The 27,527-nt window shown below is 38.2% G+C and overlaps 1 protein-coding gene across 1 annotated transcript in view; it reads left to right on the top strand.

Annotated features, from left to right (window-relative positions):
- The window catches only part of LOC122029011 (probable LRR receptor-like serine/threonine-protein kinase At1g67720), a 49,743-nt gene extending 34,015 nt beyond the window's left edge, over positions 1 to 15,728 (top strand). The window contains exons 2-9 of the mRNA XM_042587974.1: positions 12,169 to 12,256; positions 12,997 to 13,528; positions 14,053 to 14,558; positions 14,648 to 14,780; positions 14,945 to 15,016; positions 15,121 to 15,189; positions 15,266 to 15,334; positions 15,460 to 15,728. Of these exons, the coding sequence (XP_042443908.1) occupies positions 12,169 to 12,256; positions 12,997 to 13,528; positions 14,053 to 14,558; positions 14,648 to 14,780; positions 14,945 to 15,016; positions 15,121 to 15,189; positions 15,266 to 15,334; positions 15,460 to 15,556 (1,566 nt within the window). The 3' untranslated portion in view covers positions 15,557 to 15,728. The remainder of the gene's footprint in view (positions 1 to 12,168; positions 12,257 to 12,996; positions 13,529 to 14,052; positions 14,559 to 14,647; positions 14,781 to 14,944; positions 15,017 to 15,120; positions 15,190 to 15,265; positions 15,335 to 15,459) is intronic.
- The last annotated feature ends 11,799 nt before the right edge of the window (positions 15,729 to 27,527 follow it).

The following is a 27,527-nucleotide window of genomic DNA, read 5'->3' as shown; positions in this document are numbered from 1 at the left end:
TTTAATCTCATTGTAATTGTACTTGTCTTTGTAATTCTATGAATTGATAGTGAATTGCCCAAAGTAAACACTCAACGAGTGTGAGCCTTAGATTATGAATCATCATAGGCTCCAAACCAAGTAAAATTATTTGTGTTTGCAATTGTGTTTCTTTATTTATGCTGTGTATTATGTGTTTTGCTAAAAGTGTCAAAAAGCCACGAGCATGATTCACCCCCCTCTAGTGTAACGAACCTACAGATAAAAAGAAATTCGAATTCTTATTGAACACTAGCGAGTCTAGACTATGAGCAACAGTTATTATAAAAGATAGGGCTTTATCTGACTTGGCCAAAAAGACGAATGTGCTAGAGGAAGTAAAAAATTCTCATGCCTAAGGATCAACCGAGCAATTCAAGGAATTATCTTCCAAAGATATGTTGATCCTAGAACAACAATGAAATCTGTATATGCAAGAAGCCCAGTTGGAATCAATGCAAGCTGAACTAGATTCTACTAAGTTTGAGCTATAGTTTTACCAGGCTGAGGAGGACAAGCGTTTCGAGATGAGGTGAAAAGTTTATCTCAAATCTTGATAATTTGATATAGTGTTTGGTGATCGGATAGCAAGGGCACTCATTCTTAGAGCTAAAGGGGTGATTAAACAATTACACAAGGGTGGCTACCTCTCTCAATTGAACCCCCCATATGTTCTATAGACCGGCAACGACTCTTGAGAGAACATCTCAAGGACCTTTTAAGTAAGTTTAATTGAGCAGGAAGGTATAGCAATATCATTTTTATGCCTTGTAATTGTTAAAAAAAAATAGAAATTAAATGCTAAATATGTATTGGTCATTACGAAACCATACATGTCTGTGATTTTGCCATTTGTTGATACCGCTCTTATGATATGAAATCTAAATGTGTGTTTCCCTTCGAGAAAACCAGACAATACAGAGATCCCGAGGTTAAATATATAAATAATTATATTGCACTGATAGAAAAGTTGGGGGAGAATCTGCACTGAGTGAAATAATCATATCAACCAAAATAATAAGATTGTATAGAAGGATTACCATGGATGAAGTAGGATGAAGTAATAGTTGGGTATCCAGTTGTATAAGTCAACACACTCATGAGTCAATGAATTATTATCAGAATGAGCAAAATAATATTTCTCTCGAACAACTCAATTCTCCCGAGCAAGAATTTTAATCTGAGTGGAATATGCATAAGATATATGTGCGGGTAAGCTCATTTATAACCCAACCAAACAGCTAGAGAGTTTGAGAAGAATATAAAGCCAGGAGAGTATGTTTGCTTATAACCCAACTTGGTGTTCAGGAGTTTGGGAATTAGCTCGAGAGCATGCCACTTATAACTCGACATGGTGCTCGGGAGTCTAGGACTTAGTGCGAGAGTCTGCTCACTTATAACCCAGCCTAGTGCTTAGGAGTCAGGACTTGGCACGAGAGCCTGCTTGCTTAGAACTCGGCCTAGTACTCAGGAGTCTGAGACTTTATAGATCTTTTAAGATAGTCGCTTGCATTTTTCATTAAGTGTAAAAAATTCAACATGATACATTAATGCATTACAAGCGTGCTTTCAAGCCCTGTAAGACTGTAAATGATTTGCACTCCAAGGGCATTCCCACCTCCATCCATTCGCATCCTGGAGATAATAAGAGTCCGAGGCTAGCTTCTCCACTATCTTGTATGATCCACCCTATTATGGCTCCAATTTGGCAACATCACCTCTAACTTAATATGCTTCCAGACTAGGTCACCTACATGAAAAAACCTTGGAATAACTCTCCTATTGTAGTTTTGTTTCATCCTTTGACAGTAGGCCATCAACTGGGCTACAACCTAGTCTCTAACTTCCTCCATCAAGTCAAGATCCATAAGGTGCCGACCTACGTTATCTTCGTCATATAATTGTCTCGGATCAGATTCCACACCCACTTCGACCGGGACCACTGTTTCACCACCATAAACAAGATGAAAAGGTGTTATACTTGTTGCTTCATGGGGAGTAGTGCGGTGAGCCCATAGCACACTTTGTAATTCATCAACCTAGCTTCCTCCACCATGATTGAGCTTGGTCTTGAATCCTCTAATAATTTTCCTGTTTGTGACTTCAGCCTGGTCATTGCTCTGCGAATAAGCCACAGATGTAAAGACCAGTATAATACCATAACTTGAACATCATTCTTTAATCTACCTACCTTGGAATTATCTTTTGTTATCTGAGATGAGCTTATGTGGAATCCCAAACTTGTATACAATATTTTAGCAAAGGAATTTTATGACCATCTGCTCAGTTATCTTAACTAGTGGCTCAGCTTCCACCCATTTGAAAAAAATAATCCACTGCCACTAATAAGAATTTTTTCTGAGTGGGTGCCATGGAGAATGAACTCACAATGTCCATACCTCATTGATCGAACGAACAAGAAACAATTGAGTTTTTTAATAACTAGGTAGGGCAATGCAGAATATTCTGATACTTTTGACATGATAGGTAAGTTGTTACTAATTTGACAACATCAGCATGTAGAGTAGGCCAAAAGAACTCAACCAATAATATCTTCCGAGTGAGTGATCGACTACTGGTGCGGCTTCTACAAAAACCTTGATGCACCTCTTGTAGGATGTACTGCACATCTTTGGGATCAATGCACTTGAGCAGTGGTTGGGAGAAAGCCCTCTTATAGAGATGGTCTCCAATTAAAGTAAACCGACTAGCTCTTTTCTTAATCAAACGTGCTTACTCCCGGTCAGCCAGCAAGGTGCCCTGCTACAGAAATAAAATTAATGACATTCTCTAGTCAGTCTGTAGTTCCAATTCAGCCAATCTTTCAATGTGAGCTACCAGCAAGGTTTGCTCCACAAGCTTATCCAGGGTCCATGAAACTATAGTAGAGGTTAATTTAGCTAGATTATCCGTTGTTTGATTCTCCGATCGAAGAATCTTTTGTATGAGTACCTCCTGGAATTAAACCTTCAATTTATCAAATGCCTCTGTATAAAGTCTAAGCCGCTCATTATTTATCACAAAATTGTCTGCTAATTGCAGAGCAGCCATCTAAGAATTTGAATAGATTAAAACCCGAGCGGCCCTATATGCCTAGTGGCTGGAAAGTCAGCTATTAATACTTCATATTCTACTTCATTATTGGTAGTCTGATAATTTAACCAGATGGACAATTACATTCTATCCTCCCTAGGTGATACCATAAGAATTCCTATCCTGTTGCCTTGTCGGGTGGATGACCCATTCACATATATCTTCCAAGTTTCTTCGGGTTCAAGATTTTATCTTTCTGTTATAAAATCAGCTAAGGTCTGAGCTTTAATAGCAGCTCGAGATTGATAATGTATATCATACTCACTAAGATCCATGATCCACTTGATCAACCGCCCTAAGGCCTCTGGGTTGACAAGCACTCGGCCCAATGTGCTATTAGTAAGTACAATAATTGAATGAGAAAGGAAATATGGGCATAACTTCCAGGCAACCAAAACCAATCCATATGTCAACTTCTCGAGTGTAGTATAGCGACACTTGACACCTTTCAATAAATGGTTCAAAAAATATACAAGTTGTTGGTCTTTTTCCTCTTACCTCACCAACATTGACCCAACCGCGTGCTCATTGACAGACAAGTAGACCCACAAGGGTTCACCCACTACTGGTTTAGCAAGTATGGGCATGGCGGACATATAACTCTTCAATTCTTCAAAGACTTTGCCGCAGTCGGCATCCACTTAGAATTCGATTGCCCGACGGAGTATTTTAAAGAAGGGCAGACTCTGGTCAGCCGATCGTGAGATGAAGCAAGACAATGCTGTGATTCTATCAGTTAGTTTTTGCGCTTTCTTCAAATTATTTGGGGGAGTCATATCTTGAAGAGCTTGTACTTTGCATGGGTTGGTCTCAATTCCTCACTCGGTCATAATATAGCCTAGGAAATGCTCGCTCTTTACTCTGAACAGACATTTACTAGGGTTGAGCTTTAGTCTATACTGCCTTAAAGTCTGGCAGGTTTCTTCTATATTAGCGCATAAATCTATCATTCAAAGGAATTTAATAAGGATGTTATCCACATACACCTCCATGTTTTGCCCAATCTGTTTCTAGAACACTTTATTCATGGTGGCAAAAGGCGGTTGCTCCTGCATTCTTTAATCTGAATGACATAACATTATAACAATAGGTTCCTTTGCTAGTTATAAAGCTAACCTTTTCCTGGTCGTCCTTGGTGAGTGGGACTTGGTGGTAGTCCTGATATGCATCCAGCATGCATATAAGTTCACAGTTGGACATTGAGTCCACCACTTGGCCAATACGTGACAAAGAATAATAATCTTTAGGGCACACCTTATTGAGGTCCCTAAAGTTAATGCAAACTCACCACTTATCTCCTGGTTTAGACACCAGGACCACATTAGCCAGCCAACACTAGAATTGCAGTTCATGGATGTAGCTGGCCTCTAGTAGCTAGTCCACTTCTGCTTGGATGATTTTATTCTGGTATACTCCAAAGTCCCTCTTCTTTTGCTTGACTGGCGGGTCCTCCAAGTAAATGTGGAGTGTGTGCTCCATGACTGTTGGTGAAGCGCTTTTGATTTCCTTATGTATCCAAGTGAAAACGTCACTATTGTGCATGAGGCACATGACCAGCTCTACTTTAAGCTCTGAAGTCGGGTTGGCGACTGCCTGAGTAGTTTCTTCTGACCGTCTGGGCTGAATTTGTACCTTTTCTTTTTCCTCATAAATAAGTGTAGGAGGTGCCTCACGGATGGTGTTAACCTCCATTCGCTAAATCTTTCGAGTGGTGTTGGCTTCAGGTTTTATTATCTCAACATAGCACTTGTTGTTAGGGTCGTAATGTGCTAGAGGGGGAGTGAATAGCTCGTCGTCTTGCTTCTTGGTGATGATAGGCAGCGGAAAATACAAGAAACAAAAATGCAATGCTAACACAAAAGATTTACTTGGTATCCACCTCAAGAAGAGGTGACTAATCCAAGGATCCACACACGACACACACTCTCCACTATGAAAATACTCCTTTACGGTAACTACCGAAGGCGGAGAAGCCCTACAACACTCTCAGTATAAGAAGAAATAAAGGGAAGCAAATACAATTGAAATCTTACCAGATTTACATTTAAAACCCTAACCCTAGCTTCTTCTTCTTCTTGTCGTAGATCGCCTCTTGACTTGGATGTGCACAAGCACTTGCCTCCAAGAACCTTCAAGAACTGGCAGTAAGAGCTTGGAGAAGTTGCTGTGTTGATCGGTGAAGAATCGGGCGAAAGTCTACTAAAGAAAACGCTCGCAACGGCTTTATCCAGCGCCAACAGTCGGATCCCAACTGATTGGATTGCTCCCAATCGATTGGGGAGGCTTTGGATCGATCGGTCGATCGATCTAGAGCACCTCTATGCTCTCTGAAAATCGCCTGAATCGATTGCCCGATCGATTCAGGGTTCTCGCGTGATTTCTTGCCTCTCAATCGATCACTCGATCGATTGGAGGCTCCCAATCGATCGAGTGATCGATTGGGAGGGCTTCTGTGTAATCGGCGACAGCTTCCCAATCGATCGCCCGATCGATTAGAGGCTCCCAATCGATCGGGCGATTGATTGGGAGAAGCTTTTATCGCAGCACCAGACCAATCGATCAGTCGATCAATTGGACATGATTCAATTGATCGGTCGATCGATTGAATAAACTTGATTTTCTCTAATCAGGTCCTAAGCCTCTAAAACCCAACATCTGGTCAACCATGACCTGTTGGGGCATCATGCCTAGCATTCAGTCACCCTCGACCTGCTAGGACTTCCTCACCAAGTGTCTGGTCAATCCCTTTGACCCACTTGGACTTTTCTCCTCGTGCCAAGTATCCGGTCAAACTTTTGACCTACTTGGACTTCTCAATACCAGGTGTACGGTCAACCTTGGCCCGCCTGGATTTTGATGTGCCTGGCTTCACTCACCAGGACTTCCCTTCTGCCTAGCTTCACTCACTAGAACTTCCCATCTACCTGGCTTTACTCACCAGGACTTTCACCTAGCTTCACTCACTAGGATTTCCATACTACCTAGCTTCACTCACTAGGTCTTTCACATGGTTTCACTCACTAGGATTTTCCAACTGCTTGTCTTCACTCACCAGGACTTCTCCTCTGCCTAGCTTCACTCACTATGTCTTTCACCTGGCTTCACTCACCAGGATTTTCCAACTGTCTGGATTCACTCACCAGGACTTCTCAGTCAAGTATCCAGTCAGTGTTGACCTACTTGACTCTTCTTCATATCTAACTGGCCAACCTTGACCAAAGGAGAATTGTACCAACAATCTCCCCAAATGAACGATTGCACCTGCAATCTCCATGTATTGTCAAACATCGAAACTCAAATATCAAGACTCATGCTTGAGCTATCTCAAGCTTAGTCAACCAAGTCAACCTTCACCTAGGGAATATTGCACCAACAATCTCCCCCTTTTTGATTTTTGACAATACCTTTAAGTTAGGCTAATCCCATAGCCTCAAACTTCGTTTATGCTAAGGCATGAATGAGGATTTCCTTCATTCTCCCCCTTTCCTAAAGGGTAAACTCCCTCTTTAGGTAATGAAGGACTAACTTAAATCCTACATTCTCCCCTTATTGGCACACATCAAAAAGAACTATCCTCCTGAAGAGTTACTCACCGTTGTTCACAACTTCACTCGTTGTTCACAACACCATAATGAAAGTTGCATACCCTTCATTATCTTCAACGCTCACCCTTGAGCGTTAACCAATCCAACAATGAAGGTCACATACCCTTCATTATATTAACTGCTCACCCTGGAGCAGTGCTCTACGTTATGATGCTCATCCTAAAGCATCCATAACCCCTCAATGAAGATATCCACTCTCCATTGTTTTTCAATGCTCAACCTTGAGCATTGCTTTTCTAAACGAAGGTTTAACCACCTTCAAAGGTGTCGAAAAATAAATTTCATGCCCTTAAAGAATAACTCCCCCTAAAGACATGCTTCAAATTTCTATCATTGCACCAACAATGACTTGGAATCCCCAAAATTTAGAAGTTTTGAGATTTAAAAAATTCAAAAATCAAACCAAACCTCAACCTAAACTTCTACTTAGTCTTCCTTAACCAATTCAATCTTGTTTTCATCATGAAAACTTCCCCTAAATATAAACAAATATGTTTTGAGGGGTTAGGAATGATTACCTAGACTCAACATGGTCTAAAATACTAAAAACAAGTTTTCCTAGCCAAATTCAGCACTTTAATCGATCAATGGATCGATTGAAGCAGTGTGGATCGATCGGTGGATCGATCCACTGAGTTTTTGCTCGCGTAAAACATCTTCTCAATCGATCACCCGATCGATTGATCGATTGAGGCACTTCAATCGATTGGGTGATCGATTGAAGGCCTGAAAATCTGAAATTCAATTTCAGTGATTTTCAGAAACTCCTCAAAAATTCTACAAAATTCTAAAAATCATGAAAATTCATGTAGACATTACTTAGGGTATACACTATCAAGGAAAAATAGTTTTTTTATGAAAATACTTCCTATTTTCAAAGATTTACATAAACTTGAAAACTTACAAAAACTTCAATGTTTTCTTCAAGTTTGTGTCTAACTTTTCAATGATGATTGCTATCAAAAGATAGCCTTCTCCAAGGTTTTCCAAAAGAATTTTAAAATGATTTTCCAAACCAATATCCAACCATATTCTTTGGGCTCAATGCACATGACTTGTACATTAACTTTCTCAATGATTGGAAAACACATAACTATGCGTTTTGATAAACCTAAAACTCAACTAAATACACTAAATCAACATCTTGAGTTTCGTTCATCGTCGTAACATCTCACTTGTATCTAATGTGCACTAAAATACATACAAGTCACCTTATAAGTTTTTGTGAGATGTAAAATTTGGTTTTACCCTAAACTAGGGATCATGCATATCTATCTAGGTATTTTGGGATTATAAACATCCACCTAGGATGTTACTTGTTAGTAAATGTCATTTTCCTTCATTGCAAGGAATTAAAAATAATGCATGATGTGCTATGGCATACATCAAAATAAATAATTTTCAAAAGAAAATTCGCTAGAACTACATGATGTATGTATGACATGACATGATATTTTTGTATTTTTCATAATAAAACATGAATGCAAAGATGATGTCATGGCATATGATGGGCAAGCAAAGCATGGTAGTTTAGCTTAAACAGAATACCTAGATTATCTATCTAAGTGTTCTTAAATCCTTAGCTAAACCTAAAATTAACCTAGATTGCCCCTTATCTACTCATGAAAATGCCAAAATCCAAATTTGCATTTATTTAACCCATGATTAAATTGTGTCAATTAAAATTAAATATATTCCTCAATGTTTAGCACATTTTACTCATCCAAAGAGTAAACACTTTAAATTAAGGATTAGATTTGCCTTTAAATTCCTAAGAAAATACCAAAATCCCAACTTGGTATTTCTTATGTTTTCTCAATTTGTGCAAATTTAAAATAAAATTAAAAATTTTAAATTATGGTACATTTTACTCTTTTAAAGAGTAAATGAACATCCACTTCATTTTCAAAGGTTAATAATAATCTTGAAAATGCTCTTCGAGTGTCAACTTCATCAAAGTTGGGTTAATTACTCTTCCAATTAGAGTTGACACTCTCTAACCCATCTAAGGGGTAGAGAAAATACTCCTAGGAACCCAAAACCTATTGGTGCTCCTTGGATGCTCTAGGTACTCACTAGGGATAACTTCCCTAGATACCTTCCTAATGACCTTGTTAGGCTTCGTAGAAGCCTTGGTCACCTTTTCTAGGTCAACTCTAGGGATTTCTTCCCTTGTGACCTTCTTAGTGACTTTCTTAGACTTCTTTGAAGTCTTAGTCACATTTGTCGCAAAAATACTCTTAGGGATAACTTCCCTAGTATTTTTGACTTGGTTCCATAGCTATATGGAACCCTATGGTAAGAAGGCACATCCTTTTTGATTTTAGGTTTGTATCCCAAACCTCTATGACCCTTGGATGGCTTTTGTACTCCTAGATCTAGGTTTTAATTCTTTGACCCTTGTATTTCATTTGTAATTTTTCTAAGGGTCCTCTCCTATTTATCAAGTATTGACCTCAAGACTTGATTTTCTTTCTATAACACCTTAACCTTAGATTTTTCACTAACACCTTGATTTTTCTTTTTCTTAGGCAAATACCTAGAATCCTTAGAGTTATTGCCTAAATTATTTTCTACCCTTCTAACCTTAGGTTGAGTGGTTTTAGCATCAAGAGCTACATGTTTTTCCTTAACTCTATCATGCTTCATATTTTTATGGTAAATAGCATTAAAATGAAATAAATTAGAGCTAGCATGCTTTTTACCATTATTTAAAGGGGTAGGCTCAATAAATGATACCTTGGGTTTTACCTTGGAAGCTCCCCCTTGACTTGCACTTCCTCCCTTGACTTTGACTGCTTTCTTCCCCTTAGGACATTGACTTCGGTAATGCCCTTTTTGATTACACAAGAAGCACACAATGCGCTCATTGCTCTTCTTTGTTGTGGGGGCGGTCTCTCTGGGTTTCTCCTTGCCCTTAGGTACCACTTGACCCTTCTTCTTGGCTAATTTAGGGTACTTGCTTTTGTAATGCCCATGTTCCCTACACTCAAAACATAAAATATGATTTTTATTTTTAATTGAAATAATTATACCTTCATGTGTATGGATGGTACTTGATCCTCCATTTGATGTCTCTTGATTTTTGGAGGATGCATCATCTTCTTCTTCTTTACTTGACCCGGAAGTAGAGGCTTCTCCTTCTTCTTGATCTGGTGTCAATGAAGGTCTCTCCCCCTTAATCCTAGAGGTGGAGGCTTCTTCATTTTCATCTTGTACATGGAACAAGGAATATGCTCCTTCCTTGCTCTTTTCGTTGCATTCCTTTGAAGATAAGGTTTCTTGGACTTCTTCTTGGAAAGTTGAGCATCTCTCAACTTCGGAGTCCTCTTGCTCTTGACCTTGATCCACTGAGTCGCCCTCTTTAGATTCTTCTTGATTTGGTATAATGGAGGGGATCTCTTGAATCTTTGCCAATTTGTTCCAAAGCTCCTTGGCATCCTCGAATTCTCCAATTTGAGCCAAAATATTGCTTGGCAATAAATTGACCAATAGTTTGGTCACTTTGTCATTTGCCTCGCTCCTTTGAATTTGCTCTTGGCTCCATTTTCTCTTCTTGAGGATCTTGCCTTTTGAATTTCTTGGAGCTTCGAAGCCTTCCATTAGAGCAAACCATTGCTCTATCTCCATCATCAAAAAATTTTTGATTATTGATTTCCAAGAATCGAAACTCATTATTGTGAATGGTGGAGGCACCCTTGTGTCGAATCCGAGTCCATCTTCGAATTCCATCTTGAAGTTAAGCCTTTTGATGAAGTCTTCGACTTTTGAATTTGTTTCAATTTCTTTGCCCTCTAGCTTTGTTGTCCCTTCCGACGATGATTCAAATGAAGAGTGACCTCGCTCTGATACCACTTATTAGAGTCGAAATGTGCTAGAAGGGGGGGGGGGTGAATAGCTCGTCGTGCGCTCGTCGTCTTGCTTCTTGGTGATAATAGGCAGCGAAAAATACAAGAAACAAAAATACAACGCTAACACAAAGGATTTACTTGGTATCCACCTTAAGAAGATGTGACTAATCCAAGGATCTACACATGACACACACTCTCCACTATGAAAACACTCCTTTACAGTAACTACCAAAGGCGGAGAAGCCCTACAACACTCTCAGTACAAGAAGAAAGAAAGGGAAGCAAATACAATTGAAATCTTACAAGATTTACACTTGAAACTCTAACCCTAGCTTCTTCTTCTTGTTGTAGATTGCCTCTTGACTTGGACGTGCACAAGAACTTGCCTCCAAGAACCTTTAAGAACTGGCAGTGAGAACTCGGAGAAGTTGCTGTGTTGATAGGTGAAGAATCGGGCGAAAGTCTACTGAAGAAAACGCTCGCAACGGCTTTATCCAATGCCAACGGTCGAGTCCCAATCGATTGGATTGCTCCCAATCGATTGGGGAGGCTTTGGATCGATCGGTCGATCGATCCAGAGCGCCTCTGTACTCTCTGGAAATTGCCTGAATCGATTGCCCAATCGATTAAGGGTTCTCGCACGATTTCTTGCCTCTCAATCGATCACTCGATCGATTGGAGGCTCCCAATCGATCGGGTGATCGATTGGGAGGGCTTCTGTGCAATCGACGATAGCTTCCCAATCGATCACCCGATCGATTGGAGGCTCCCAATCGATCGGATGATCGATTGGGAGAAGCTTTTGTCGCGGCATCAGTCCAATCGATCAGCCGATCGATTGGACATGATTCAATCGATCGGCTGATCGATTGAATCAACTTGATTTGCCCTAATCAAGTCCCAAGCCCCTAAAACCTAACATCTGATCAACCATGATCTGTTGAGACATCATGTCTAGCATCCGGTCACCTTCGATCTACTAGGACTTCCTCACCGAGTGTCCGCACTACAAGAAATTATAGATTTAACCACACCTAATAGACAACCGTTTTTTGAGAAACTGTTATCTTTTTGTCATTTAACAACGGTTTTATGGAAAACTGTTGTTGTTGGTCGTGTTTTTTTTAAAAAAGACAACAATGTTTAAAAAACCGTTGTCTTTGACATACATAAGACAACGGTTTTTTAAAATTATTGTCTATGAGATATCTTTACTTGGCATACGACAACAGTTTTAATCAACTGTTGTCTATTAGCGTTGCTTACATTTTAATGTGCATATTTTAATTTGGTGTCTAAAACTATGTTGTCTTTAAAAATTATTTTATAAAAAAATACTCAAACATAGTTATTTGCCTATTTTCATTGATGAAGTGAAATTTATATCCCTTAATGTTTATCTCTAAGATAAAATTTGTGGTCTATGTTAAAATGGATGGATTTATTCAAATAGTAAGGATAAAATTACAATTTTGTACAAACTATATGTTGCAACAACTATTCTTCATTAATTTCGTTTTCTTTTCCCCGACGGCGAAACCCGCGCCAACCCTAATCGCGATCTTCTCCCCGATGGCGATCGCCATCTTCTCTCCTTCCAGTCCACGCCGGTCACAAGTTCACGATCGCCGTGGCTCATTTTGTCCCGAGGTGTGTTTTTCTTCTCTCTCTGCAGAGCTCAAATGCCAGGTTAATCTTCTCCTCCAAGCTTCCTTTGTTGTGTATGGACTTTTATTTTGAATTTTTAAGCACATTTCTTGGTTTTAAAGTTGCTTTTTCGTTGTTTTGCGGATTTTGGTTCTAGGTAAACTGTAATTGGGGATCAGCTGAAATCAAACTTTTCCACTTGAATTTACCTAATTGTTGGATTATTCAATTCTAATGGGGAAATGTACACTAAATTGTCTTATTAATCGAAACGAAAAGCATGTAATCAACGGGAAACCACGGAAATCCATGAACACTAGTAGTTGAACTCGTGATAAATGGTTCCCTTTTTCACTGGAATGTAGTACATTAAGTTGTTCTAGAAATATCATCATTAGAAATTTTAATGATTCTGTACTCGCAAGATAGTATATGGGACTGTGTGTTGGATCATCAAGCTTAAAATGTGGAATTGATTGTGCTTGTTTTTTACTGCTTCCGTGCCTGTTGGGGCTGTGAGTTTGCTTTTGTTTGTGTTTGTCGGTTTGACGATAATTTCTACCACAGTAGCAAGTGACTTAGTCTTTTGTTATATCCCCTTTCTTGTTTGAGTCCAATTTTCTGTGTTGGAATGCCCCTTCTTGCTGAGATTTTAGCTAGAAGATTAAGATTTGTAAATTTGTGGTTGTAGATTGTCTTGATGAGTAAAATTCTCACATTTTACACTTGTCACTTGTTTAGAAGTGAAAGTGCACTAATTATTGATATTTCTGGCAACGCAGGTTTTGTTAGTGTAGATTGTGGAGGCAATGAATCATATACAGATGAGCTTGGACTGGAGTGGACACCAGATAGTCAATTTGTATATGGCGAAACAGTTAGAATATCAGCTCCAAATGAGAACCGGAAACAATACATGACAGTGCGATACTTTCCTGCAGATAATCGAAAATACTGTTACACATTCAATGTTACAGTCAGGACACGCTACCTTGTGCGAACAAGCTTCCTGTATGGGAATTTTGACGAGAGTAATGTCTATCCGAAATTTGACATCTCAATTGGAGCAAGTCATTGGACAACCATTGTCATCTATGATGCAAATACCATTGTGACACATGAGGCTGTTATCCTTGCTACTGCTCCAGCAATTAGCATATGTGTATCTAATGCTACAACTGGAGAACCATTTATTTCCACCATCGAACTTCGACAGTTTAATGGATCATTGTACCACACGGATTTTGAGACTCAGTTCTTCTTGAGTCTATCTGCGAGAATAAATTTCGGTGCTGAGACTAATGAATCTGTCAGGTATTTTTTTCCAAGAAATTATTTATGATAATCTAAAGTTGGGCAGATTTATAAATATAATTTTGGTGTTGATGGAGAACTGTATCTTGAATTATCACTAATGTTTATGTGACATTATTTTTTTACTGGTACCGATTTATGTAAGGAGCTACTTTGTGAATTTTTACACAAATTTTATGCACTCTCAAACATTAAGCATAATTGAATCTTCGGATTTCCATAAAGTCATATTGAATCCCCTCAAATCCCAAAAGAGGTCTAGGAATACACCAAGAATATTATGTGAGGAAATACAAATACTAGCTGGAGAAAAGGAAGGACTCAATAAGGTGTGCCTGTTAGTTCTTAGTGGTAGAGCACAAACTAACCAGATTAAAATTAAGTGTAATTATCACTTATTTACTAAGGACATTGCAGTTCACTGTACCTCCATTATGGTACAAATACCAAGTGTGATAGTGGTGTATACTTTCTAGCATTGAATAATTGTTGAGGTCTACATGGTAACTTTGTTGTTCTTGCAGGTATCCTGATGATCCATATGATCGAATATGGGAATCTGATTCTTTGAAGAGGGTGAACTACCTTGTTGATGTTGCTACTGGAACTCAAAGAATATCAACCACTGTGCCTATAGATGTTAATAGTGATGAAAGACCTCCATCCAAGGTGATGCAGACTGCAGTAGTGGGTCAAAATGGAGGCTTAAATTATCGTCTTAACCTGAATGGGTTTCCGGGGAATGGTTGGGCGTTTTGTTATTTTGCAGAAATTGAAGATTTGAAACCAGATGAAATCAGGAAATTCAGGTTGGTGCTTCCGGGGAACAAGGAACTTACACATCTCATTGTAAATGTCAAAGAAAATGCCCAACGGAAGTATCGGCTATATGAACCGGGATCATATAATATAAGTCTCCCTTTTGTCTTGTCTTTTGCTTTTAAGAAAACAAATGATTCATCCAAGGGACCTATCTTAAATGCTTTTGAGATATACAAGTATATGGAGATAAATTATGGATCCCTAGACGGTAAGTAAAGAAATATCTTGTTAATTTGGTAATCTAGAGCAACACTGTTTTCTTTTAGAGTGTATCCTTTATACCTCTTTTCTCTTCAGCACTGACCATGGAAAGCTTTGTATCACATTACCCAAAAGAAGTTTGGGCACAAGAAGGTGGAGATCCATGCTTACCAGCTCCATGGTCATGGGTTCAATGTAATTCAGATCCGCAACCACAAATTGTTTCAATGTACTGAATGCTTCTCTAACTCTCATTGGTCTTTGTCATGTTTGCTTTGCTTTCCCATGCATGATTTCCAGTTTCTCTAGCTGACCTATGAATTGTTGCTAATGTACAAATTTTAGTTATCTTCTCGCCGCGTGAACTAATGAATAGATTCGTATAATGAACAGTAGACTATCAGGGAGAAATTTAACGGGGAATATACCTACAGAGCTTGCTAGTTTAACTGACCTAGTCGAATTGTAAGTTAGAATCTACTTCTGTTCCAAGTCAATTTATTTCATTCGGCACAACTGTTGATGGATTTAATGATTCCTTGTCACTGTGTCAAATTCAAATATTTCAGATGGCTTGATGAAAACGTGCTTAGTGGCCATATACCTGCTCTCGGTGCATGCTTAAGTCTCAGAAACATGTAATATATAAATATTGCTGGTTTATATATCAAACACTTAATCATTCGCTAGACTTTTTGAATTGTTTTTTTGCAGTCACCTTGAGAACAATAAGTTAACTGGTGATCTATCATTTTTGGATGGCCTATCAAATTTACAAGAACTGTATGTCCTTTCTTGCCATTATATTGTCATTTAACGAACATCAATGTTTGCCCAAATTTGTTCTCTTTTAACGTTTGGCTTTGTCTAGCACCAACTCCAGCATGAAGTAACTATTGAGCTTGCAGGTACGTGCAGAACAATATGTTGTCCGGAACAGTACCTGGTCATCTTCTTGGCAAAAATATAGTTTTCACGTGGGTATTTCTTATTAGATTGTGTTGAATATCTCTTTAAGTCCTACTTTCCAATGAAATTACAATTATCAAACTTGGGTATGCTATTTTGAGGCGTATCCCCAAGTGCAATAACATAAGAACAGAATTTAGACTGGCCTAATCATGATTGTTCTTGGTGATCAACAAAACAAGCTATCTAGTCTTTCACATTGTGTTTCACTTCATATACTTACCTATTGCTATTAAGAGGACTGTTGGAACAGTTTATAGGTTGTCATTGGTTGAATTCACCTTTGAGTATATTATGGTTTATTTTTCTGAGCATTTTCTATGAAATAGCTGAAGGATTACATTTTGAACAACTGAAAGAGATATGGTATTTATTTCATAGTATTAACTCTGCAACATGAATCAAGTTTGTTTATCCAACTTATACTGTAGTGCATTTGCCCACCCATAATATGAATCAAGTTTGTTTATCATAGAAGGTCTCACCTATAGTTTTATCATATGTAAAAGATATGCATACAACAAAAAATTTTCCAACCGTAACACGTGTATCCTGTTCGACATGGAATTGAAAATTAGTGGTTCTTTTTTGGATTCCATTAAAAAGATAAGCTTTCTAGTACATGGACTTTTGAGCTATCAAACACAATCCATCCATGTTGGCCACGTTAAGTCAATCAAAATTTGACCACTTTGAGTTATAAGCTCACCAAGTTTCACAGTTAAATCCTTTCACACTTGATATGCATATTAGTGTAATAAGCAAACTTAACTCTTTGTATAAACATGTCAAAGGTCCAGTAGCTCTTGACATATTACAACCTCTAATGTTGGTGATAAAAATATATACTGGAGACTAGCTAGACTTGTTGTTGTTGAATTGGATTAAAATCATGTGATTTTTATTTTCACAGGAAGTAAAAGGGTGCTATATACTTAGCCAGTTTTGGTACTTTAATCACAGGAATTGCACAAGTAGAGAAGATTTGATCCAACAAAACAATATACTTTGGCATATATATGTGTGATATATTGTTATGGGTACTATTTAGTTTTGTAAACTTTGGTGATGTTTGGATGTTGATGTTTGATACTTTAATGATGTTTGGATTGTAGGTTCTTGATCAATGATATTTTGTAGATAACTTGAACTGAAAGTGAGTTATGCAGTAATTTTAGTTTGTGCCTAGAAAGAAGTATTGTTATCATATTCAATTATGTACAACGTCTTTGTCATCATCATCTTTATGCCATGTACTCCTGGGAAATGACTTAACTTGCAATCATATGCTATTTACCTCAGGGAAAAGATAATGACCCCGTACCTAGAGAGGAGAAGAAAAGAGAAGCTAGGAGGGAGGAGAAACCAGAAAAGGCTGCAGTTATTGATATGGTGTTTAGAAGATGCACAGGCTGTTTAGAAGATGCACAGGTAGAGAAGACTTGATCCAACAAAACAAGATATTTTGGACTTTATATATATGTGTGATATATTGTTATGGGTACTATTTTGTTTTGTAAACTTTTGTGATGTTTGAATGTTGATGTTTGGTACTTTAATGATGTTTGGATGATGATGTTTGGTACTTTAATGAAATTTGCATTGTAAATATTGATTATGTTTGGATTGTAGGTTTTTTATCAATGAAATTTGCACTGGATGATTTGCACTGGATGATGATGTTTTTTATAAACCGTTGAGTAGGAAAATATTAATAAGTTTTTTATTTATTGTCAACATGTTGTATATTGTACCCAAAGACATCAGTTTAAATATGTCAAACTGTTGTCAATGGCGTTAAAAGACAACAGTGAAAAATCATTGTCAAACTGATGTTAATTAACATTGTTCGCTAAAAAGACAACGATTTTTAACCGTTGTCAAACCGATGTCATTGGCAAAAAAGACAACGGTTTTAGCCGTTGTCGTAGACAGTTCAAAACTGTTGTTGAAGAGCCTAGGCATACGCTCAAAGACAACGGTGAACAACTGTTGTCGTTGAATGAAAAGACAACGGTTTTTCACCGTTGTAAAACTGTTGTCGTTTCCTTCAAAGACAACAGTTAAAAACTGTTGTCTTTGGGCACCCCTTTTAACAACACAGCCTTTAACAACAGTCAAAAAGGGGCTACGACAACGGTGAAAAACCGTTGTTGTTAGGCTTTTTTCTTATAGTGTCGGTCAATCCCTTTAACCTACTTGGACTTTTCTCCTCGTGCCAAGTATCCGGTCAAACCTTTGACCTACTTGGACTTCTCAATACCAAGTGTCCGGTCAAACTTGACCCACCTAGATTTACACGTGCCTGGCTTCACTCACCGGGACTTCCCTTCTGCCTAGCTTCACTCACTCACTAGGACTTCCCATCTTCTTGGTTTGACTCACCAGGACTTTCACCTAGCTTCACTCACTAGGGTTTCCCATCTGCCTGACTTCACTCATCAGGACTTTCACCTAGCTTCACTCACTAGGATTTCTATACTACCTAGCTTCACTCACTAGGTCTTTCACCTGGCTTTACTCACCAGGATTTTCCATCTACCTGGCTTCACTCACCAGGACTTCTCCTCTGCCTAGCTTCACTCACTAGGATTTTCCAACTGTCTGGCTTCACTCACCAGGACTTCTCACTCAAGTATCCAGTCAATCTTGACCTACTTGACTCTTCTTCACATCTAACTAGCCAATCTTGACCAGAGGAGAATTGTACCAACAATCTCCCCAAATGAACGATTGCACCTGCAATCTCCATGTATTATCAGTCTCCATGTATTGTCAAACATCGAAACCCAAACATCAAGACTCAAGCTTGAGCCATCTCAAGCTTAGTCAACCGGGTCAACCTTGACCTAGGGAATATTGCACCAACACTTGTATGCTATCGACTGGTTTCCTTTAACTTCCCTGACCTAGTTATCTACGGAAAATTTTATTTTTTGACAAAAGGTGGAGACTACTGCCCTAAATTTATTGAGGGTTGGTTGGTCCAAAATGACGTTGTATGCTGAGAGCACATCCACGACTATAAAAGTCGATCGACACATCCTTATTAAGGGCTCTTCACCTAAGGATATGACTAACTTTTTGGCCAACCGACTAGACGTCATTGCCTATGAAGCCATATAGGGGTGTCGCCATGAACCGAAGGTCACTTGGCTCTATTTGTAGCTGCTCGAATACTTATTTGAGGATACTGTTGGCAGAACTACCTGTGTCAATAAAAGTATGGTGAATATTATAATTAGCTAACATAGCCTTAATTATTAAAGCATCATTATGGGGTACTTCGACCCTTCTAAATCTTTGGGTCCAAAGCTTATTTTCGGTCCTTGGGCATGCTCCTGGAGGCAGCCAACCGCGTGGATCTCCAACCGACAGGCATGCGATTTCCTTGCTCAGTTGGAGTCCCCATCAGTAGGACCTCTAGCAATCATGCCAATATCTCCCCGGGCAGTATTGTTGTGATTTTATTCTTACTGTGTCGGGGGTTGCTCTTGCTAGGCTTGGGCAGGGGCCTAAGCCCGATCTTCTTACCGCTGAGGCATCCTTTGACGCCGGTCAACACCCTGGTAATCTCACCTTGGCAGATCATTAGGCCGCTGATAATGTCGGCGATGGAGAGATGGTGAATGCCAACAATAACCCTGGTTGGTGGCCTGGTGATTCCACCAGTTAAAATGATAACAATCCTGGGTGTCATGAGTCGCCATGCGATGGTATGTGCAGAACCTGGGTAGAGCCCATCTAAGGGATTTGGGGCACTACACTCGGTTGGCCTCTACATGTTGCACAGTTTGAGGTTGATACTCTAGAAGACGAGGTTGAGGATCTGCTTGAGGTCCTCTATGGCGAGGGTGGCGCTCAACGTTCAGAAACAAGTGCTTGTGCAGGCGCAGACTGTTGGTTGCTACTCAGAATATCGTCCTAGTTCCCTTGTACAAAAATTTGTACAAGCATAGAACTATCCTAGCTACCCATGTGCTCTACTGAAGTTAAATTTGGATTGCAAACGATGCTTAACATTATTAATCCAAATTGTCCTTCAGAAGTTAAACTTGGATTGGAAACGATACTTAACATTTTTACTCCAAGTTTAACCGATGTGATCTTCCTAAGTTAAACCATATTACATAAGTTATCAAATATCTATTTCAAAGATCGGCTTTCAGGTTAAATATGGCGAGACACTAGGCCTTTTTAGGTATGGGATCATCCACCACTTCCTAGACAAAGATTCTCAAAGAAATCGGATATTTAACTTTTTACAGTAAACTAGGTTTAACTATAAAGACCTCAATAGAAAGACATTATCGAAACATGAAATTGAAAAATAAAATCGATAACAAAAATAATAACTTAAAATCGATAACCTCTTGTGTTTGATTTTTCAAGATCTATACAAAAGATGAACTAGTTATGATGCAGAAACTAATAACTAGTTATACCTTTTGCAACTTATAGACCTCTTGATCTTTTGTTGTATTCCCCTCCTTCTCTTGGACATCGTGTGGGCGACGATCTTCCAAGATGAAATCCAATCAAGCTTCTTCCAAGGCTTCCAAGATCCAGCCACTAACTAACCTCCAAGGGATGCTAGACAGGAGAGCTTCCTTCTCTTCTTCTTCTCCTTCAAGCAACCGGTCACCAAGAGATCACCAACTAGATGCCGCCGGCCACCAAGGAAGAAAACAAAAGGAGAAGAGAAAAGGAATAGGGTTGGCCACCAAGGGATTGGAAGAGAGGAATAGAAGATGTGTTCTCTCATGAGGCACCCCTCCATCTCTTTTATAATCCTTGGTCTTGAAAAAAAGGAACGTTTTAAACATAATTAACACTTCCTTATATTCCTTGCCAATGACTAAAAAGGAAAGTTTTAAAATAAAAAATTAAAACTTCCTTTTATACTTGTCATGGTCGACCACCTACTTGTGCTCCAAACAAGGAATGTTTTAAAAATAAAATTAAAACTTCCTTATTTGTTTTCGGTAAGAATTTTTTTTAAAAAAAATTCTCTTTTAAATCCCTTGTTTGTTATAAAAGGAAAATTTTATAAATTAAAATCTCTCTTTTAAAACATGTAGATGGTTACAAAAAAGGAAAGTTTTATCAAAAATTAAAATCTTTCTTTTAACTACAAATAAGGAAAGATATCAAACCTTTCTCTTAATCCTTTGTAGAAAACTATAAAAGAAAAGATTTTAAAATTTAAAAACTCTCTTTTAAAACCATGGCTTCCACAAAAGGAAAGATTTTAAAAATTAAAACACTCTTTTATTTTAATGTGGTCGGCCACCTTGCTTGGGCTCCAAGCTTGACCGGCCACAATCTTGGCTCCAATCTTTGGCTTGGCCGACCCTAGCTTGGGCTCCAAGCTTGGCTTGGCCGACCACAATGAGATGGGTAAGAAGCTTGGCTCTAAGTGGATATAAGACTTTATAAATAAAAGGGTATAATAGGGACTAAGAGAAGGAATTGGTTTTGGTCTCCCGATGAGCTTGCGCTTCCCGTGTTCACCCCGAACACCCAACTCAAGTTCATCAATAATAACTCATACCACTAAAGAGTTATTATTGCACTACCGCACAAATCCCATATTACAATATAGGCTCCTTCTTATCATGAGTGTGTTAGTCTCCCTGTGTTTAAGATATTAAATGTCCACTAATTAAATGAGTTACTGATAGCTCACTTAATTAATATCTAGCTCCAAGAGTAGTACCACTCATCCTTATTATAATATCAGACTAAGTCCACCTACAGGGTTTACATGACAATCCTTATGAGCTCCTCATGGGGACATCATCAACCTAGATTACTAGGATATAGTTTCATTCTATAATCAACAACACACCATATAAATAATATCATTTCCCATTTTATCGGGCCCATTGATTTAACAAACTAAATCGCACCCTTTGATAAATTAAAGAAATAAATATTAAGTATACGTGCTTGTTATTATATTATGATTAAGAGTACGCACTTCCATAATAACATAGGTTTTGTTCTTTTATGTAGCTAGTATAAAAAAAAACTACCTCAAATGGTCCTACTCAATACACTCATAGTGTACTAGTGTAATTTTATAGTCAAGATAAACTAATACCAAATTACACTACAACCACTCCAATGGTTTGTCTCATTCCATCTTGGTTGTGAGCTACTATTTATAATTTATAAGGAACTGATAACATGATCTTATGTGTGTCTTCTCACACCATGTTATCTACAATATAAATTAAATGGACAACTACACTTAGCATAAATGTAGACATTTAACCAATGTGATTCTTATTTCAAAATAAATGTTTATACAAAAAGCTAGACTTTTAGTATACATTCTAACACTCTCCCACTTATACTAAAAGACTATGCTGCCATAAACGCTGCCATACAACTGATTCTCATCCCCTCAACATGCCTATCAAAAGTTTTCACTAGAAGGGCCTTAGTGAAAGGATCTGCCAGGTTATCTGTTGATGCAATCTTGGCGACAATAACTTCTCCTCACTTTACAATGTCTCGTATTAGGTGGTACTTGCGCTCAATGTGTTTACTCGCCTTATGGGCTCATGGTTCCTTCGAGTTTGCTACTGCACCACTATTATCACAATAAATTGTGATGATTTTGGGTAAACCAGGAATCACATCTAAGTCCATTAAAAAGTTCCTGAGCCATACAGCTTCTTTGGTTGCCTCAGATGCTGCCACATACTCAACTTCCATGGTTGAGTCTGAAACGCATTTCTGCTTAACACTCCTCCATGCTATGGCTCCACCTCCTAAAGTAAACACATAACCTGAGGTAGACTTGCTATTGTCCCTATCTGATTGGAAGTTAGAATTCGTGTAACCCATAGAGAGCAAATCATCTGCTTGATAAATCAGCATATAATCTCTAGTCCTTCTCAAGTACTTTAATATATGTTTTACGGCAGTCCAATATCCCTGTCCTGGATTACTTTGATATCTGCTAACCATGCCCACGACAAAACAGATATCCGATCTCGTGCATAATATTGCATACATTAGGCTTCCTACAGCTAAAGCATAAGGAATTGCCTTCATTTCCTCTATCTCTTTTGATGTTTTAGGAGACATCTCTTTAGATAAAGACACTCCATGCCGAAAAGGTAGAAAACCTTTCTTGGAGTCTTGTATGCTAAACTGAGCTAGGATTGTATCGATATATGAAGCTTGAGATAAGCACAACATTCTTTTCTTGCGGTCCCTTATTACTTTGATCCCGAGAATATGTGTGCATTCTCCCAAGTCCTTCATATTGAATTGCTTGGACAACCATACCCTTACTTCTGACAATACTTTGATATTGTTACCAACTAACAAAATGTCATCTACGTATAGTATAAGAAATACCACCACGTTTCCATCACACTTCTTGTATACACAAGACTCATCCGGACACTAAATAAATCCATAAGACTGGATTACTTCATTAAACCGGATGTTCCAAGACCTTAAAGTTTGCTTCAGTCCATAAATAGACCGATTGAGCCTACATACAAGATGTTCTTTGCCCTTTGCAATAAACCCCTCTGGTTGCTTCATATGGATGTTTTCTTCAAGACTTCCATTAAGGAAAGCTGTCTTGACATCCATTTTCCAAACCTCATCATCCATATGAGCAGCAATAGATAAGAGTATCTGGATAGACTTAAGCATAGCTACTGGTGAAAAGGTTTCCTCATAATCGATTCCCTCTTTCTGAGTATACCCCTTCGCAACAAGCCTTGCTTTGAAGGTTTTCATCTTCCCGTCTGTCCTTCTTTTCCTTTTGTAGATCCATTTACATCCAATAACTTTTACACTATTTGATGATTCTACTAGCTCCCAAACTTTGTTAGAATACGTAGATTCTATTTCTGAATTCATTGCTCTTTTCTAAGATGCTGCATCTTTATCTTGGAGTGCTTCGTCATATGTTCAGGGATCAGGTTCATTGTTTACCTGGGATCAAATCCGAAGACTCTCCTAAAAACATGAATCTTTCAGGTTGCCTCACAACCCTCCCACTACGACAAGGCGTTGTCTGTAGTTGTGTATCATTTGTGATATGTGTTGTAGTTTCTTGTGATATTTCATCTTGCACTCTTGGTACTAAAGTAGGCATGCCCTCTCTCATTTCTTCTAGAACAATTTCACTCATGGGCTTGTGGTTTATTACATAGTCCTTTTCTAAAAATCGGACATTAGTGCTAACAATGACCTTCTGATCTTTAGGACTATAAAACAAATCACCTTTCGTTCCTTTAGGATAACCTATAAATAGGCAAACTTTTGTATGAGATTTCAACTTATTAGCATCTCCCTTCAGCACATGTGCTCGACTATCCCAAATCCGGACATGACTCAGACTAAGCTTATGTCCATTCCACAATTTCGTGGGAGTAGAGGGTACTGATTTAAAAGGTACCAAGTTCAGAATGTACACTGACATTTCTAAAGCATATCTCCAGAATGAATTTGGTAATTATGAATAACTCATCATCTATCTTACAATTTCCATAAAAGTCCTATTCCTTCGTTCTACCACACCATTCTGTTGGGGTGTACCAGGTGTAAACAATTGGGATTAAATCCCAACCTCTGATAAGTAATTCCTAAACTCTCCTGAGAGGTACTCGCCACCACGATCAGACCGTAGTGTCTTGATACTTTTACCATGATGTTTCTCCACATCAACCTTGTACTCTTTGAACTTATCAAAGCACTCAGACTTGCGGCGCATCAAGTAAATGTACCCATATCTCGAATAATCATCTATAAAAGAGACAAAATATTTAAAACCACCTCTCGCCTGGATAGTCATAGGTCCACACAAATTAGAATGAACAAATTCAAACACATCTTTTGCTCGATACCCCTTGTCCTTAAAAGGTCACTTGGTCATTTTTTCTTCCAAGCAAGATTTGCAGGTTGGAAAGTTTTCCAACACTAAGGAAACCAAGAGTCTATCAGCTATAAGCCTTTGAATCCTACTCAAGTTAATATGACCAAGTCTTGAATGCCAAAGATATGTTTGGTTCATTTTCGAAGGTTCCTTTCTCTTATTAGAATTAGAAGATGTGTTATTAATTTCCATTTGTTACTTTGCGGGAGTTATTGGATTTAGAGTATACGAATTACCAACTAATGTACCAAAACAGATAATAACTATATTTTTCTTGATAACCACTTTGTCATCAAAAGAAACAGCATATCCATCCAAAAATAGTTTAGAAACTGAAATTAAATTCTTTCTAAAACATGGTACATAAAGATAATTTCTCAAAATCAAAGTTCTATTCCTATCAAATGATAAGTAGACATCTCCCACTGCAACAGCCGCCACTTTCGTAGCAGTGCTCATGTAAACAGTTATCTCTCCCTCATATAGTAGTTGGGTTTCCTGGAACCCCTGCAATGAATTACAGACATGATCAGTGACTCCTGTATCTACACACCAGGTACTGGTAGATAACACCGCTAAACATATTTCAACTACTAGAGAATAAAATATACCTTTATTATTCTCTTTCCTACGAGGACAGTCCGCCTTCCAATGTCCAGACTGCTTGTAAATAAAGCACTTACCCTTCGGGTTCTTTATTCCTACTTTTAGTCCAGTACCTAGAGATCGATTCACTTTCTTTGTCGAGCCAGCTTGTTTCTTCTTCTTCTTCTTGCCTTTCGATTTAGAAGTAGAAACATTTTCAGCAAAGTGAATTTGAGAATTATGACGAAATAACCCTTATGTTGCATGAAGTTCTGTCAGTAGTTCTTCCAATGAATAAATCCTTTTATTCATATTGTAGTTCAGGCGGAACTGCTCAAAACTTTTGGGTAGCGTTTGGAGAATAATATCGACCTGGGTTTCCCCATCGATTTCACCTCCAAAGATTTGTATCTCATTCAAGTAAGCCATCATTTTGAGGATATGTTCCCTTACGGGTGTCCCCTCTGACATGGTGGTTATCATTAAGTTTCTCATAGCCTCTTGCCTAGCAGCCCGATTCTAGTGTCCGAAGAGTTTCTTGAGATTGTACATCATGTTATAGGCAGTAGGCATGGACTGATGCTGATGTTGCATCACATTTGACATAGAAGCCAAAATGTAACACTAATAACCATGATTTTGGCTATATTATCTTGATTCATAATGCATGCTTTTGATGGTTTATTCATAGCTTAATCTTACATATACATTAGATTTCATAATTACATATGATCTTGGACTTAATTGTAATTTAGCCAATTATCATGGTATTTGATGCTAATATTTGTTTATTATTTTGTAGGCATCAAAAGGGTCATGGACCCGAGCAAATCAGACCGCATTTGGGCTCAAATCAAAGGCTTAACGAGGCGATCAAACCTTGGAGCATTATGGACCATCCATTGAAGATCAAGCAGATCTGAGCCATCCGTTAAAGATCTGGCTCATCCAACCTAATGAGGAGTAGATCTGGACCATAGATGAAGATCAATACCTTTTGATCCAGATCTGAGATGTTTTCCACCGTTGATCAAGCGCTGAGACTCCTCAGCCGTCCGATTAGAACTGAAGTTGTTTAAATGCCGCGTGAGAAGCTACAGTGATGTTTGAACTCGGCTTGCAATTTTTCTACTGTAGCTGTTTCTTCTTCTTCGCGTCGCCGAGATCCCATTCCAGAATTCCAGATCCAAAGGCAAATTTCTTCACCAACGACGATCTCTAGCTTACGACGTCCATCTTCCGAGTTCGGAGAGTGTCAGAGGGAGGTTTCTCTGCGCGATTTTGGTTCTGTTTCATTGTCGCGATCCTCTTCAAGGGAGTTTTCTTGAACGACGATCTTCGTGTCCAACTGAGCTCAAAGGGAGGTTTCTCTAAGTCTCAGATCTTCTTCCGACTCTTATTCTGCAGCTAAATTGGTGTGATCTGATCAATCGCATGAGTTTGGGAAATTTCATAATTCAAACTCTGTTCTTCGACTGTTTGGGGTTACCAGATGATTGTGAGTTTGAGGGGAGGTTTCCAAGAGCTGTAAGCGATCCCTAGTAATAGAAGGAAGCTTGGTGATCATTGTTGAATGCTTGAGGGGAGGTTTCCGATGGCATTTTTGTTGCACAGCAGATTGATGAGATTTGTTCCCGGATTGGGTTTGTGGAATGCTTAGGGTTTATGTTTTCTTTACCTTTGTCTTTGAATTGTCACAAACTTGCTCAGATCTAATCATCTGATGTCTTTGTTTTGCAATTTCAATTCTGATTTCCTACGTGCAATTTTGATTTTGATTAATTTCTGCAATCAAACCATGTTTAGCTTTAACTTAGTTTGTAATTCTTTTTTTTTGTTCTGTTTTGAATTAGAAAGATCTGATTACCACATGTTTATTTAGTTTTGGTTATGTAGCTAGCTAATCTTTGCTCTCAGAATTTGATTGGTATTGATTGAGATGGAGTTTAAATGTGGAATGCTTACTTAAGCTTTTAATTGTTACCCAAATTGTATGTTGATGAACATGTATGAGATTGGATAATTTGTTAGTTGAAGAGCTTGAGTCAATGATGATAGTTTGATGTTAATTTGATGAAATGAAGGAGATCATCTTTTGAGAAGAACCATACTTCTTGAATCTGTTCTTGATTTTATTAGATGAGATTAATTTGAATTGCAAGTTAAAGGGAAGTGCTAGGTTGACCTTGTTGATGTAATAACTCAATTTGAATTAATTCTAAGATATACACACATTTATTAGTTACCCTTGGAAAAATACGACTTGGGACTCCTTACTACATGTGTTTCATTTAGTTTATTTGAGTTCCTGATTTTTATTAATTTGATGTGCCACGTGACATGCAAATGGTTGACACCAAATTTTGGCGCCGTTGCCGGGGAATAACTAGTAGTGCGTGTTTATTTTAGATTGATCATTGAGTGGTTTTATTTGTTAGCATTTTTCTTGATTTGATTGCCTATTCTTTTGAATTTTCATGTTGGTTTATTCTTGAATTTTTAAGTACTTTT

Source organism: Zingiber officinale, chromosome 10B (assembly GCF_018446385.1).
Source record: "Zingiber officinale cultivar Zhangliang chromosome 10B, Zo_v1.1, whole genome shotgun sequence".
In the NCBI taxonomy this organism is placed as follows: domain Eukaryota; kingdom Viridiplantae; phylum Streptophyta; class Magnoliopsida; order Zingiberales; family Zingiberaceae; genus Zingiber; species Zingiber officinale.
Note: the sequence above shows the minus strand (reverse complement) of the source record. Positions and strands in the feature narration are given on the sequence as shown.